This window comes from Enoplosus armatus, chromosome 23, assembly GCF_043641665.1.
Source record: "Enoplosus armatus isolate fEnoArm2 chromosome 23, fEnoArm2.hap1, whole genome shotgun sequence".
NCBI classification, from domain to species: Eukaryota; Metazoa; Chordata; class Actinopteri; order Centrarchiformes; family Enoplosidae; genus Enoplosus; species Enoplosus armatus.
Genome location: NC_092202.1, coordinates 11,314,636 through 11,327,850, shown reverse-complemented (window position 1 = coordinate 11,327,850; position 13,215 = coordinate 11,314,636). Strand labels below are relative to the sequence as shown.

The 13,215-nt window shown below is 43.3% G+C and overlaps 1 protein-coding gene across 1 annotated transcript in view; it reads right to left on the bottom strand.

Moving 5' to 3' along the window:
• plcb3 (phospholipase C, beta 3 (phosphatidylinositol-specific)) overlaps positions 1–7,726 on the bottom strand; it is a 39,663-nt gene extending 31,937 nt beyond the window's left edge. Inside the window, exon 1 of the mRNA XM_070930287.1 lies at positions 7,158–7,726. Within this exon, the coding sequence (XP_070786388.1) occupies positions 7,158–7,256 (99 nt within the window). The 5' untranslated portion in view covers positions 7,257–7,726. The remainder of the gene's footprint in view (positions 1–7,157) is intronic.
• Positions 7,727–13,215: the final 5,489 nt, after the last annotated feature.

The window sequence follows — 13,215 nt, the reverse complement described above, 5'->3', positions numbered from 1 at the left end:
TAATTAACCGCCATATGTAGAAACCTTCAAAAGGCTCGCCCCGCTTCCTTCCTTCCTTTCTTTCTTTTTCATTCTTTCATGTCTGTCTTTCTCTCCGTGTCAATCAATCCTTCAATTCACTCTCCCTCCAACACTTTGATTCCTCTTTTCCTCCTTAATTGACTGAAGCCCACGTCTCTTTCTCCAGACCCCCTCCAGACGCCCTGACCCTCAACAAACGCCTTCATTACCTGACTGTAATGTCAAACACACACACACACACACACACACACACACACACACAGAGTGCATGGACCACCCTCTGAGGCTGAGGTCTTACATGGACAGACAGCGGCTAATGAGCCCCTCTTGACAAATCACAACCTAAAAGGGCATACACATGTAGAAAGACATTCTGCCACTCTTCCTGCACACTGTCCTCACTACAGATGAATGTGTGTGCTGTTCAGTGCGAGTCAGGAGAAAGCCATTAGCGAGAAACTGATAAAAGTGGCTGTTCCAAGTGTACCTTTGGTCTGCCATACAATGTGTGTGTGTGTGTGTGTGTGTGTGTTCAGCGACAGTTTACGGGAGTGGTGTGAGAAAGAGGGTCAGTGTGCACTTAGTGCGAGTGTGTTTGCGCTGCTGCTTTGGCAACATGGTAAAAGTTGATGACAGTGGGTAACCTTTGGACTCCAGAGAGAGGAGAGGACAGCGGGCGGAGTGGGGCCAGAGAGGGAACATTAGCTATAGAATATAGTACAGAAAGAACGAAACCAGCAGGTCAGCAGAGTTAGATGGCATGTGGTAGATGTATTTATCAAACCAGTAGGTGTAAATATATTCAGTACCTGAGCGCACTCTGGGTCAATGCTTCTTGTATTACCCTCTATGTGCCCGAAACTACCTTTTTATTCATATCACCTAATTTCTCCACAGGGGCCATTTAACCTTAATCTGATCCAACATCTACAGGAAATGAACCACTAACCCCGCCAGTGTTAGTGCCATGTTCTACCTACTGAACAACACCCCCGTGTATACAGGTTTCATTACGCTAAATAAAGTAGCAAGATTTCTTTTTCCTGTTCTGTTCAGTTTAAATGTGGGGATAAGGGCGCACGCTCCTGGAAGACACTCAGTGTTGCACTCGTTAAAAACACGACAGGAGAGAGAAATACTTGTGTAAAGAATGAAAAAAATGAGAGCTTGAGAGAGAAATTCATTGGACGTGAATGCTGAATTGTTGGTGTGAGTTACAGATGTTGCCCAGTCCAATTCGAAAGGTGTGCGAAATTCTTCAAATTTCAACTCTCACTACTTCTCACTCAGATTATCGTAGGGGCCTCAAGTGTCCATGTTACAATACACTTCAGCCACAAAGACCAGGAAACCTTGTTGTCAAACTGAGCAATGCTACTATTGCAGTGTTAGCTTGGTGATGTCTTCCTGATGAATCTCCCTCTAATTAGCAAGCGCATCTCAAGGGGGGGAGAAATGAAAAAGAACACATTTGCCTACTTTGAATTTTAAATGACATTTCAAGTATAACTGGAGCAGCATAACAGAACTGACTGTTAATGAACAATAAGATACATGTTCTGCATTAAAGAAGAGAAGAGAGTACAAACCCATGTATATCCAAATTTGGTGATTTTGACTTTTCTGGTTCCTAATTATTTAGCTAAATAAACCATTTAAAAACCATTTGAAACAAAGCTGAAAAAGAAGTTATTTTCACAGGACAGCACGAAAAAGCATGTCACTGCATTGTGACAAACACAACAGACCTCTACGGAGACACTGTAGAGTTGTTACAGCCCTGAAATAAGGATTATTTACAACCAAATGTTTTAAGGGGCTGCTTGGATATCTTGTGTAGGCATGGACACTACTGGTGTGAAGACCCGGCAGAGGTCAAAACTGACGAGACGAGATAGAAAGAAAGAAGGACAGAGAGGAAACAAACAGCCAGGAAGCAGACGGAGACTGATAGAAGAAAGAATGGGGAAGAGATGACATATAAAGATACAGAGACATGTGTCGTGAATAGAAGTAAAAAGGAGGAGAGACGGAGCAGTCCAGATGTCTGTCCCACACTTCACATGTGGCTGTGGTTGACCTTCCACCTCTCTCTCTCTCTCTCTCTCTCTCTCTCCATCCATCCATCCCGTTTCTCACCACTCTGTCAGGATGTCAGCAGTGTTTCTCGGCACGGCGTCAGACCTTCACACAAGCCTGCGTTTCCTCCTCCTCCTCCTCTTACTCCTGCTCTCACCTCCTAAACATTTCTCCCTTCACTCTCCGATAATGACTGTTGCTTCAGCGCGTCTACCCAACGCTAAACCAAGACATCCACTTTCTGAACACAGGAACAACTGGCATGAAAGCGGAGCCCATTGTCTTTTCCCATGAGGTCACAATGACACAGCACCTCTGCTTACAAAAGAGATCTGTTCCGAACGATAGAAACTTTTTCATTTTGAAATACTGGCTGTCACATCTCAGGTGTAAAATGCTTTCCAAGCGGTTACGTAACCACCTTGGGACTTTTCAACACATCATATATCCGACGTACAGCGTGCTGACACATGTACAACGCAGAGTCAGTTGGGATGGTCTGAAAACATCGTATTTATCTTATTCAAGGAGAGCAAGGATCACTCAAGGCTGCAACAGTGGGTATTTTTTTTTTTATCAGTGCTGTGGCATCATAAAAACATTCCACGGCATGATATAAAGTGTTTACTAAGAACCGGCTCAAGCCAAGCAGGAAGAAGAATAAGACGATAAAAAAGGAGCCGCTCGACGAGTCCCAACATGCCGAGGGGAAAAAACATACAAAGGAAGAAGAAAAGTTGTAAAAGGGTTCAAATGATATGTGTTTTACTCTGACACAATGTTTAACACACTGGCACTGAGGTTAAAAATGGCACCCTTAAACAAATTGCTTGACATAATGAGAAATACTCATTGGCTTTCGTGCTGAGAGTTAGATGAGAGGATTGTTACCACATTGTTAGCTTTATAGCATGAACGGGGGAGAAACGGCCAGCCATTTGTAGTTTAGCAGTTGTATTTCTTACATTTTCGGAGCAGACTGAACAAACGAGATATAAAGGGAATAATTAGTGAGCTTTTGTGTTCAAATGTCCATAAGTACGCGAGAAATCTGGGTGTCGTTTTTGCTTTAAAAATGAGCCGTTTCAATTCTTGATGCTAAGCTAAGCTAACTGGTGAGAGTGGTATCAATCTTCTCATATAACTCCCATCAAGAAAGCACCGAAAAGGTACTAGAGGTACTAGATACTTGGAGGTGGTGAAAACTTTAGATCCAAAAATGCCTAGTCAGGATATTTTGTGAACGGGGAACAAGTGTCTGCAGTCAGTTTGGTTTGACAGCACAGCGCTGATAAACACTGAGGACAACAGCAGCGTTAAAGTGTCTTTAGTGTCCTCAGCTGTTGCCATGATTACAGTTCTGATCTCCTCTTAAGTGAACAGCGGTGCGGTTGAAATACTCCCAACCAAATTGCAGGAAACAATCACGAGATGCAACATTTTCTGGTCCATCATGTTTCGCTCGAGTTACACTGCAGCCAAAACCTCTGATCTCAAAAAAAAGGATGTCACGTTCCCAAAACTGTCCAATTAACGAGCCACCTGTGATTCCATGTGACTTTGTTTATGTCCCGGTTTGCTTGGAATTGTGCAATGCGAACATAAACAAAATTATTCTTTTTTTTTTTAAATGAAAGTGCACTTTTCACATATGATTCTGAGCAAAGAAAGCATGTCGGAGCGTTTGTAGTCTTCCTTTGAGGATATTCAGTGCATATAATGTACAGGGAGGTGGCACAGTTGAAGTGTCTTTAAATATATAAAATATATATTATATATTAAATATAATCCAGCCGACTTTTGCATACTTTTAAGATTCATATCGAGGCACTCAGAGAGCCAAGCTGCTCGGTAGACAAGCTGTCTGTCTCCGTTTGTTTAATTGGTTGTTTGGGAGGAATTTTAACTGAATTCCAGTTGGAATTCATCTAAATTGAATTGTGGCCGGGCTGCAGAGGGCGGAGCAGCAGCAGCAGCAGACGGAGGGAGGGAGGGAGAAAGAAGGAAAATGGTTTGGCTCTGGAGCCTTACAACAAGCTCTGACAGGAAGTCATTCAAAGTGAAACACACACACCCAGAACAAAACAACCACACACACACACACATAAGCACACGTGTGTACACAAGCCGAAACACAGAGGAAAGACGGTCAGTTTGGAATGCATTCCTCCTCCTCCTCCTCCCCCCTGCATGACTCAGTGTGTGTGTGTGTGTGTGTGTGTGTGTGTGTGTGTGTGTCATTTGATGGGCCTACAGTAGATGACAGCAGCAGCTCAGTGACAGACAGAGAGTAGGATTAAAAAAGGAGAGACTAAAGGACGAAGGGATGTGAGGAAGAGAGACGAAGCACAGAAGATGAAGAAATAAGCCATCTGGAGGGAGGACATAGTGATGGGGATGGGGGTGGAAAGAGAGGGATGGGGTCAAAAATGGGGTTTTCATGTAAACAAAGTGCACTGCCCTCAGGCTCTTTCTCTGGGTGTATGTGTGTCCTAATTCTTTTCTCACTTTGCGAAGTCCTTAAAGAAATACACCAAGTTTTTGGGACAGTAGCCCATCGGTCAACCTCCCCGTTAGAACACAGACAGACACTAAAATAAACCGTGTGTGCCCAGTGGACCATTATTTCTGTGAAAACCTTGTTGGAAGCACTGCTTTGAGACAAGCAGCTCTTCTCAGATTACAGTTGGATTCACCGTATATCCAGGTAATCAGTATATGTTCAATTTGAACCTTTAGAAATTCTAAGCAACTTTCTGTGGGAAAAGACTGTTGCTACTGGTAGTTCGATTATTTCTGTAGTACAATTTGGGTAAATGTCCTCTTTTTTCCTGCAGTACAGAGCCAGATTGAGTCATGCTTAATTTGAAATGCATGACCTTAAGTGTCCCCAGAGTCTGTTTTGAACTTGTAAAAACTGCATTTTGGTACTATGTACCCTGGCTTTGGAATTATTTACAAGTTTGGAAACACTGCCTTCATACCAGCCATTCAAATACGATGTTAAGACAAGGTTTCATGAAGAATTTCACTGTGTTAAATATGTAACTATATATGGCATTAATGGATTGACTTTGGGATACAATTATGACAAAAAAGTGAGGTGGTCATGAAGAAGACTGACAGTCGTCACTTGCAGACAGTCTCGCCTTTACACTCCATTTGTATTATGGATTTGGCAAGAAATTTGCTGGATTGCCTTATGAGACAAAACAGGAAAATATGCAATATCTTCAATGAGTATCTTACAATTTGGGGACTGATTGCTTTTACTTGCCTTAACACAGCATTTACATTATGGATTTGGCAGGACATCTGGCCTTATGGGACAAAACAGGAGGATATACAGTTTCATCAGTGGGTTTCTTGTAAATTCAGGCCAAGCAGATGTTTTTGCAACATAAACAATCAGAATTTATGGAAGTTATGGAGCCCATCTCATGATGTTTAACAATGGAGCATCTTCTTTCTCTCTCATCTCCCACACATCCCTCCTCTCCCAGATGTGTTCTCTCTCTCCATTTATTCTCCATAATTCATGTGTTGATTTTAGTGGGAAATAAGCAAATAGAGGGGATGAAATTTAGACGAGGAGACGGCATGCACGTTTTTGTGTGTTTCACACACTTAATCACCAGCATAACCATTTCCTGGGAATTCCCTTAGAGAGAGAGAGAGACGGAGACAGTTAGTGTGTGAGCGAGAGAGAGAAAGGAAATCAAAAGGACATGGTATTCACTGTTTGCGTGACAAGACCCTTCTTCTGAGGCCAAGCACACACACACACGTCATGTCACCATTACAATGTGTGTGGAGCCCTGTTGCTAATAAGTTGTTTTAATTTCAAACACTCCACATGACCACTTTTCTTTGCATGTGTGTGTGTGAATGAATGTACAGGTGTCAACACCACACCTGACCTCATATTTGCAAAGTACACTTTTGATAACCGCCTTGTTGGAACTGTGGACCTTTGCTTACAAGATTTCAATGGTACACACACACACACACACACACACACACACACACAGACACACTTGCATGCAAATGTATTGTAAATGCAAGACAGGGGTTTCCAAATGGAAGACACAGGCCTACAGTTCAGTCAGCAGCTCGGTTAATCATTGACGGCCGCTCAGACACATGGACACACACGCCTACTTTGTCTATGGAGAAGATTGCTGAATGGCTCTGCACTCTCTTTGTCTCCGAAAACCCCAACACACACACACACACACACACACACACTCATATGACACATAATTATTATGGTCAATTACACGGGCAGGCGCACAGGGTTGCCTGACACACTGCTATAGAAATACGCGGAAGGAAAAAATAGAGCAGGACAAATAATTCAAACCTTTGTGTTGATGTGATCTAAAGAGTCACAGAAACAAATAAACATGTTAATTAAGTTTTAACATGATTCTAAAAAAAGGTGATAAGATGCACTCAAAACTCGCAAATCCCTCAAACAGAGGCACCTTCTACAGATTCCCACTCAGACAGGTGCTTTCTCCTCTAATCCACTGGGGGGGGGGGAAGAGAAGCAAAAGGGGAGAAAGAGAAAGAAATAGGAGGAGAACAGAGGGTGCAAGAGGGCGTCTGAAGTGAACCTGAGCCCGAGGGAAACCGGCTTGACAAGAACTCCACACAACACAGCACACACATTCAAGCACTGCTGCCTGCTGGGGAATTTTCTACACAGTATCTGATGAACACACACACAAATAAATATAGTGGGGATTCTGTGTTCAGGATAGAGAGGCTCTGCACACACCTGCACCCTACCTACACACACACACACACACACACACACACACACACACACTATCCATGACTAGCCTTTCTAACACACACATCAGTGGGCCTGTACTATCAAAAGCAGGCTGTCACGTCTCGTGCGGTCTTGTCTCGTCGTCTTGGTCTAAGTTGATCACATCAGCAGCACTTCTTGATCAAGGAACAGCCTGTTTCACTGCGCATTAAGGGGTTAACAGCGACACATGTAGCCCGCGACTGCTGTCAACACATTTCAAACATCTCACTCTCACCTCGTCCCATTTGATGAATTTGCCCCCCTTCTTCAGCGCTTCGTGGACGGACACGGGTTTGAGCTGCAGCGCGTGGACTCCCGGCTTGGCCCCGGCCATGGCTTGGGACTCCCCGCCCGGGTGCCAACGCCTAAAACCCGGCTACGGCGAGCTGGACTCCTCGGAAGGAACAAAACGCTCTTCCTTCCTCCACTTCCACCCCGGAGCTTCTTTTTTTCCTCCCCCTTTCCGGGGAGAAAGTTAATTGAGCGGACGGAGGAGGTGGCAGAGTTTGTCAGACGCCGACTTAAAAGTTGGTGAAGCTCACCGAGAGTTTGAAGAACATGAGGAGTAAAAATCCAGAAAGAGAAAGACAGAACTTGGCTGTTTCAGCGCGCACCGCCGCTGTCTGGTCCGCGTCCACGCAGCGCGGCGGCGCGCCTATAAGTCCTCTCTTTTATTATTATAGGCTTTGATTCATGTATTTGTTTATTTGTGCAGAATCCTTTAATCACGCACTTGAGCCCGCAGAGAGATCCTTTCCTTCCTTCCTCCCATCTGGTCGACCCCTCTCCTCTTCGCCCTCTCGCTCCTCTTACCAACTTTCTCTGCTTCCTCTCTCTCTTGTCGCCTCCGACGCGTTTCTTCTTTTCTCCTCCTCCTCTCCTCCCAGCATGTTTTCTGTGGGGAAAAAAAGAGAGGATTCCGAGAGGAGAGAGTGAGGGAGAACGACAGCGTCAGATAGCGCTGAGTGAATGAGAAATGAGAGGGGGGGGGGGGGGGGGGGCAGAGTTTGTGTAAAAGGGGTGTGTTTTAATTCAGTTCCTCTGCCTGCCAGTCAGTCTGCATGTCTCCTTAATCCTACAGTATGCAAACACTCACCCTATAGCCGATTTGTGGTGAGTTTACTTCATCACTACTCCTAATCTCTCCACATGAAGTCAGATTGTCTGCTGGAACTTAAAGGTGTCCTCCAGAGGTTTAGTGCTGTACTCCCTGTACAGGTGTGGGACTTGTGAGGGTCACATTAAAACAAGAATTGTCCAAATCAAAGCAGCAGTGGCTGAGACATCCTGACTTTTGGTTCCTAGTATGAAGTCAAGCCCCAAAAATGCTGGATCCTACACGTCCCACAATGCAACTCTTTCAAGTGTCTTTCATTTCGCCACTTTGTAGTACGGCTTTCTGTTAAAAATGCGTAGTCTCCAAGCCTTATCCAAGTAAGAATATACATCCACATATAAAGCTACAGCCAGCAGCCGGTTAGCTTAGCTTAGCACAAGGTAAGAAAATGTACCTACCAACACCCAGCGTAGAAACATCACTTTCCACTATCAAGATAAACATGTCGCATAAATAAAAGTGAAGTAAGGTCCATCTCTGTTTGATATCACAGGCACACATACATGCCTGTAGAAATATTAGAGTGATCTCCTGTTCACTGTAGTTCACTGCAGGGAGCAGAAGTATAATACAAGAGCTGTTTTAATTCTTCAAATGACTTTTTCCTTTAATTGCTTTAAGTTCTGTTCCTTGGTATTGACAGTGACAGATTACTTGTGCAGCCAGTAATGTTATTAAAAGCATGGAAATACACAGTAATCAACTTAAAGGTAGTTTTGAAGCAATAGGGGACAAGTGGTTATTTCACTCAGGCAGTCAGATCGTGAAATGAAGGATATGTTTTATAAATGATGATATTAAATGTGCATTATGTGAACAGGAAATAATTTAGAGGATTTGGAGGTAAGGTAATTGAAGCCACTGAAAGTCGTCAGGTAACTTTCCCCTGCCTCCTCCAGATCAGTGGCAGCGTATCATGTTTTCAGAAGCGTGAGAGCAAGCAAGGCTGCACAGTTACAATGCAGTCCCGTCCAAATCCTGCTGCCAAGCAACATTACAACTTGGACTTTTTGCTCATAAAAAAATGTTACGGAGCAACAGATTTTTTGGCAACCGTCCCCTTTCTCCAACTCCCTAACTACACCCGGCAGGAATGTCTGCTATGCTGCAGCCTTCTGACTGACTGACTGACTGACTGAGTGACTGACTAAGTGCTTTTCCTTGACCAAAACCACAGCGAGGAAGAGGGAATCCAAAGAAAATGCACAAGAATCAATCAGAAAGAATCTATCATGAACACACAGTTCCATATTTGTGTCTGGAAACTGCTGGTGTCAGTGTTACATGACCCGAGGAGGTGCACACATCCAGATGGAGATACAATGTTTAACAATTCAGCAGCTAGACAGATTGTCATTGAGGTGGTTGTGTGTCTCTTTGTATATCAGAGCTGTGTGTGTGTGTGTGTGTGTGTGTGTGTGAATCCAGGCTGTAACTGAGTCCAAGTAGACATGTTGATTAATCTAATCTTGAACTACCACACGCACACACACACACACACGACCTCTCAAATGACAACAAACAAATACAAGGTTGACACATGCATATGCATTCTATCAACAGTGCAGTACACATGCATAAACAGGGATATTGTGTTTCTCTGGTGCATAATAAAATGCACACACACTATCTTTCCAAACAATGTTGCTGCTTTTGAAGTGCAGGCACCTGCGGTGTCAATAGGCCGCCTCCTCCCTCCATTCACCCCTCTCTCTGTCTCTTCCTGTTCTCTCTCTCTCTCTCTCTTTTTACAAATACATTCTCTCTTTAGGTCTCTCTGTTACAGTCACAAACACTCCCTCTCTCCTTCTAACAGGTGTCCAGCTCCCATTGGTCAGTGGGACATGGTGTGCATGGTGCTCATCTGAAAAAACAAAACATTTTGCACTCTGTAACAACAGGAAATGTAGATGAGCAGGCTCTCTTTCTGTTTTTCCTCTCTTCTTGGAATCAACTTCATATTTCTACTTTGACTTCATAGGACATTTCTGACTACAGTCCAGTCAGATCTCTCTTGTTAACATGAGGTGCTTTTCTAAGATCTACCTCTGGTGAGGGTGCTTTGGTCCTGCTCTCTAGAAGGAAGTGCTGTTTGACCTGAAATCTATCACAACTGTGTCCACATTAAAAGTTAGCTACTGTGTGTATGTGTGTGTATCTTTGTATCTATGTATGTCTGTGTTTGTGAGGTGGTTTCTAGTTTATGTTGGTCAGTCTTAGACTAGATGGATTGCCGTGAAATTTGGTACATATATTCATAATCCTCAGAGGATGAATCCTAAATACTTTGGGGATTCTCTGCGTTTTCCTGTAGTGCAACCAGCAGGTCAAAGTTTTGACTTAATCTGGAAAAAATCTCAACATCCACTTGATGGATTTGCACAAAATCTGTACTGAAATTCAAGGTTCCCAGAAGATGAAGACTCATGACTTTAATAACATATTTGTTTTTTAGTGGCTTGCCCTGACAACTATTGGATGGCTTGCCATGAAATGTGGTACACACATTCACGTTCTCCTCAGGATGAATTGTAATAACTTCTAAACTAGTGCCATTAGGTCAGACTTTTAATTTGGCCATATTTAGATTTTTGACCAAATACCTGCAAAACTAATGACATTCCTGACAGCTTTAGCTGTACCTTGTGTTTAGTGCTAATTAGCAAATGTTAGCCTGCTAACATGCTAAACTAAGATGGTGATGGTAAACATTATACCTGCTAAACATCAGCATGTTAGCATTGTCACTGCGAGCACCTTAGCATGCTGACATTAGCAATTAGCTCAAAGCACCACTGTGCCTTACAAACTCACAGAGCCGCTTGTACATGTTCCTACTGATTGCATTTTAATGTAAAGCACATTGGGTGTACCTATAATGAAATGTGCTGTGTAAATAAACATTTCTCACACAGCTGTGGTGTCCTTACGAGCCCCCTTCACAGCACCACAAAAGAGGGGGATGAAGCTGAGAGAGGAAAGGGAGCAAAGGAGGGCAAGCAGAGCAAAAAGAAGTATCATTTAATGAAAGAGACACAGGGAAAAAAGTGAAGGATTAAAGGGGAGAGGGAGGGGAATGAAACGGATAGAAATAGTTTACATTCATGGGAAATGTAACTGGAGTGAGTGTGAGATCTAATCATGTTCAGACATTTACTTTTTGTGTTTAATAAGGAAGCCAATAAATTGAAGTGTTGGAAAGAAAGGAAGCAGGTAAGTAAGAAAGAAAAAAAGAGTCTTTTAATAAAGACGGTTATGAAAAGGTACAAAAGGGGGACAACAGAGGTGGAACAAAGTGAGGGACAGAGACACATGGAAAAGATGTTGCAGAGAGAGAGAAGACCCCCAACCACCTCTCTCTCCGACTCTAGTAACAGTCAGATCTTTCTCTCCAAAGCCAAGAACTCACAAAGACACATTGTCTGGAGACACACAGGCATATTCACTGTCTCTCCACACACTGCCCCCTCTCTCCACACACACACACACACACACACAAACACACACACAAGCATCTACCGTACACTCGCTAGTTTTAATAAGAAAGGCCTGACTCAGTCAACAGTAGCAATAAAACTTGATCAGATTACTCTCTACAGCGCTACAGCGACTTTGGCCTGAAGTCGCTGGAGACTGGACCCATCTGTCTCCATAACACTGCAGGGTTATTGTCGATGTGTTTTGGAGAAAAGCTATCATGTGGGCGTGTGAGCAAAGTGCTGATTACAGTTTTCCCCAGAAGAGGCATTCACAGACAGTGCAGATGGATGTGACCAAGAACTAAAATTTACTTCCCACGATCCATTCATTACAGTATAATGAGCTTAGCTCCAACTATCAATCCCTTTCCCCTACGGCCTCAAAATGCTCCGCATGGGAGACTGAACTCAAGATTTTTTTTATTCTTTTACATTAGTGCTGTCCCTACATGGCTGCAATATAATCCTATACTGCCATCTAGTGGCTGTATGGCAACACTACCCTCCCCTCCGTATAGTGCCGGCTGGATTGTGCAACAGTTAGGAATGTGGATGTACTAGTTTCAGCTCTGCTTCAGTTGTCCTGTGCTCTGAGGGTACAGGAGGTGTGGCCTACCTGCATGTGTGCACACCTGTCAGTTTCAGCAAACTGTGAGGGTATTTGCACAAGTGAATCAGGGTAAAATCAGTGTGCAGTATATGTAACATGGTCAAAAGCAAGACTCTGGCGCACAACTGAAACAGACTGATTTGGATTCCATCATGAAATCAAGACAATCAGAGAGATTGGGAATAAAAGGGAAACCACAGAATAGAATACAGTACGACACGAAACAAAGTTATTCTTACTCATGGGGGAAATTGTGCAATGGCAAGAAACATATTTATTATCACACAAAATGAATACAAATGTACTGACACAAAACAGTCCAGGTTTTTCTCCGAGAGCCCTTTCTCTTAGAGCTGACAATTCAGAGGAAACAGCTCAATAGTTCCCCCCTGTGGGTGGATTACTTCCTAAACTCCTGGCTCCTTGTGGGAAGCAAAGGAGAGATGTCTACATTTCTGAGAGCAGTTCTCCAAATGAAGCTCCGGGAGTCCATGTAAACACATAAATTAACAGCAATGTCATGTCAACATATGATAATAAAATACAAAACATTGTTAAAGATTAAACCAGGTACTACAGTATGTGATACAATCACATACAGTAGTACAGTGTGTGGCAATAGCAGATCTGTGTCACATATAGGTCTCCCACGGTGCTTAAGACCAGGGATATTCGCTATAGAATCCAATAAGCTCAGTTTTATGGCAAGCTTGAGGTTCTTAGTGAGATTATTTGAGCTCATGACATGACACTTTCGCACACATCATACCGTATATACTGGCCATCCACATTTTCACTCTCCCCAATGGCCACCACAGTTTTACATGCTAACATTCTACTGACCGTCCTCTCCAGAGGTCTGTGTCTGTCTGACATGAAGTCCAAAGACCCACATAACTCTGACAAGTGTATTGATGCAGATGCACACAGATAGTTTGCATATGCATTTGTGTTTTTGTCTTTTTTGTGCAACAGCGACTGCATGACTATGTGTGTGTGTGTGTGTGTGAATTTTTAAGTTAGCGTGTGTGTGTATAGGTCTGTCTGTGCTTACTCAACTGTAAGTTTCAGACATGCTCACTGAATA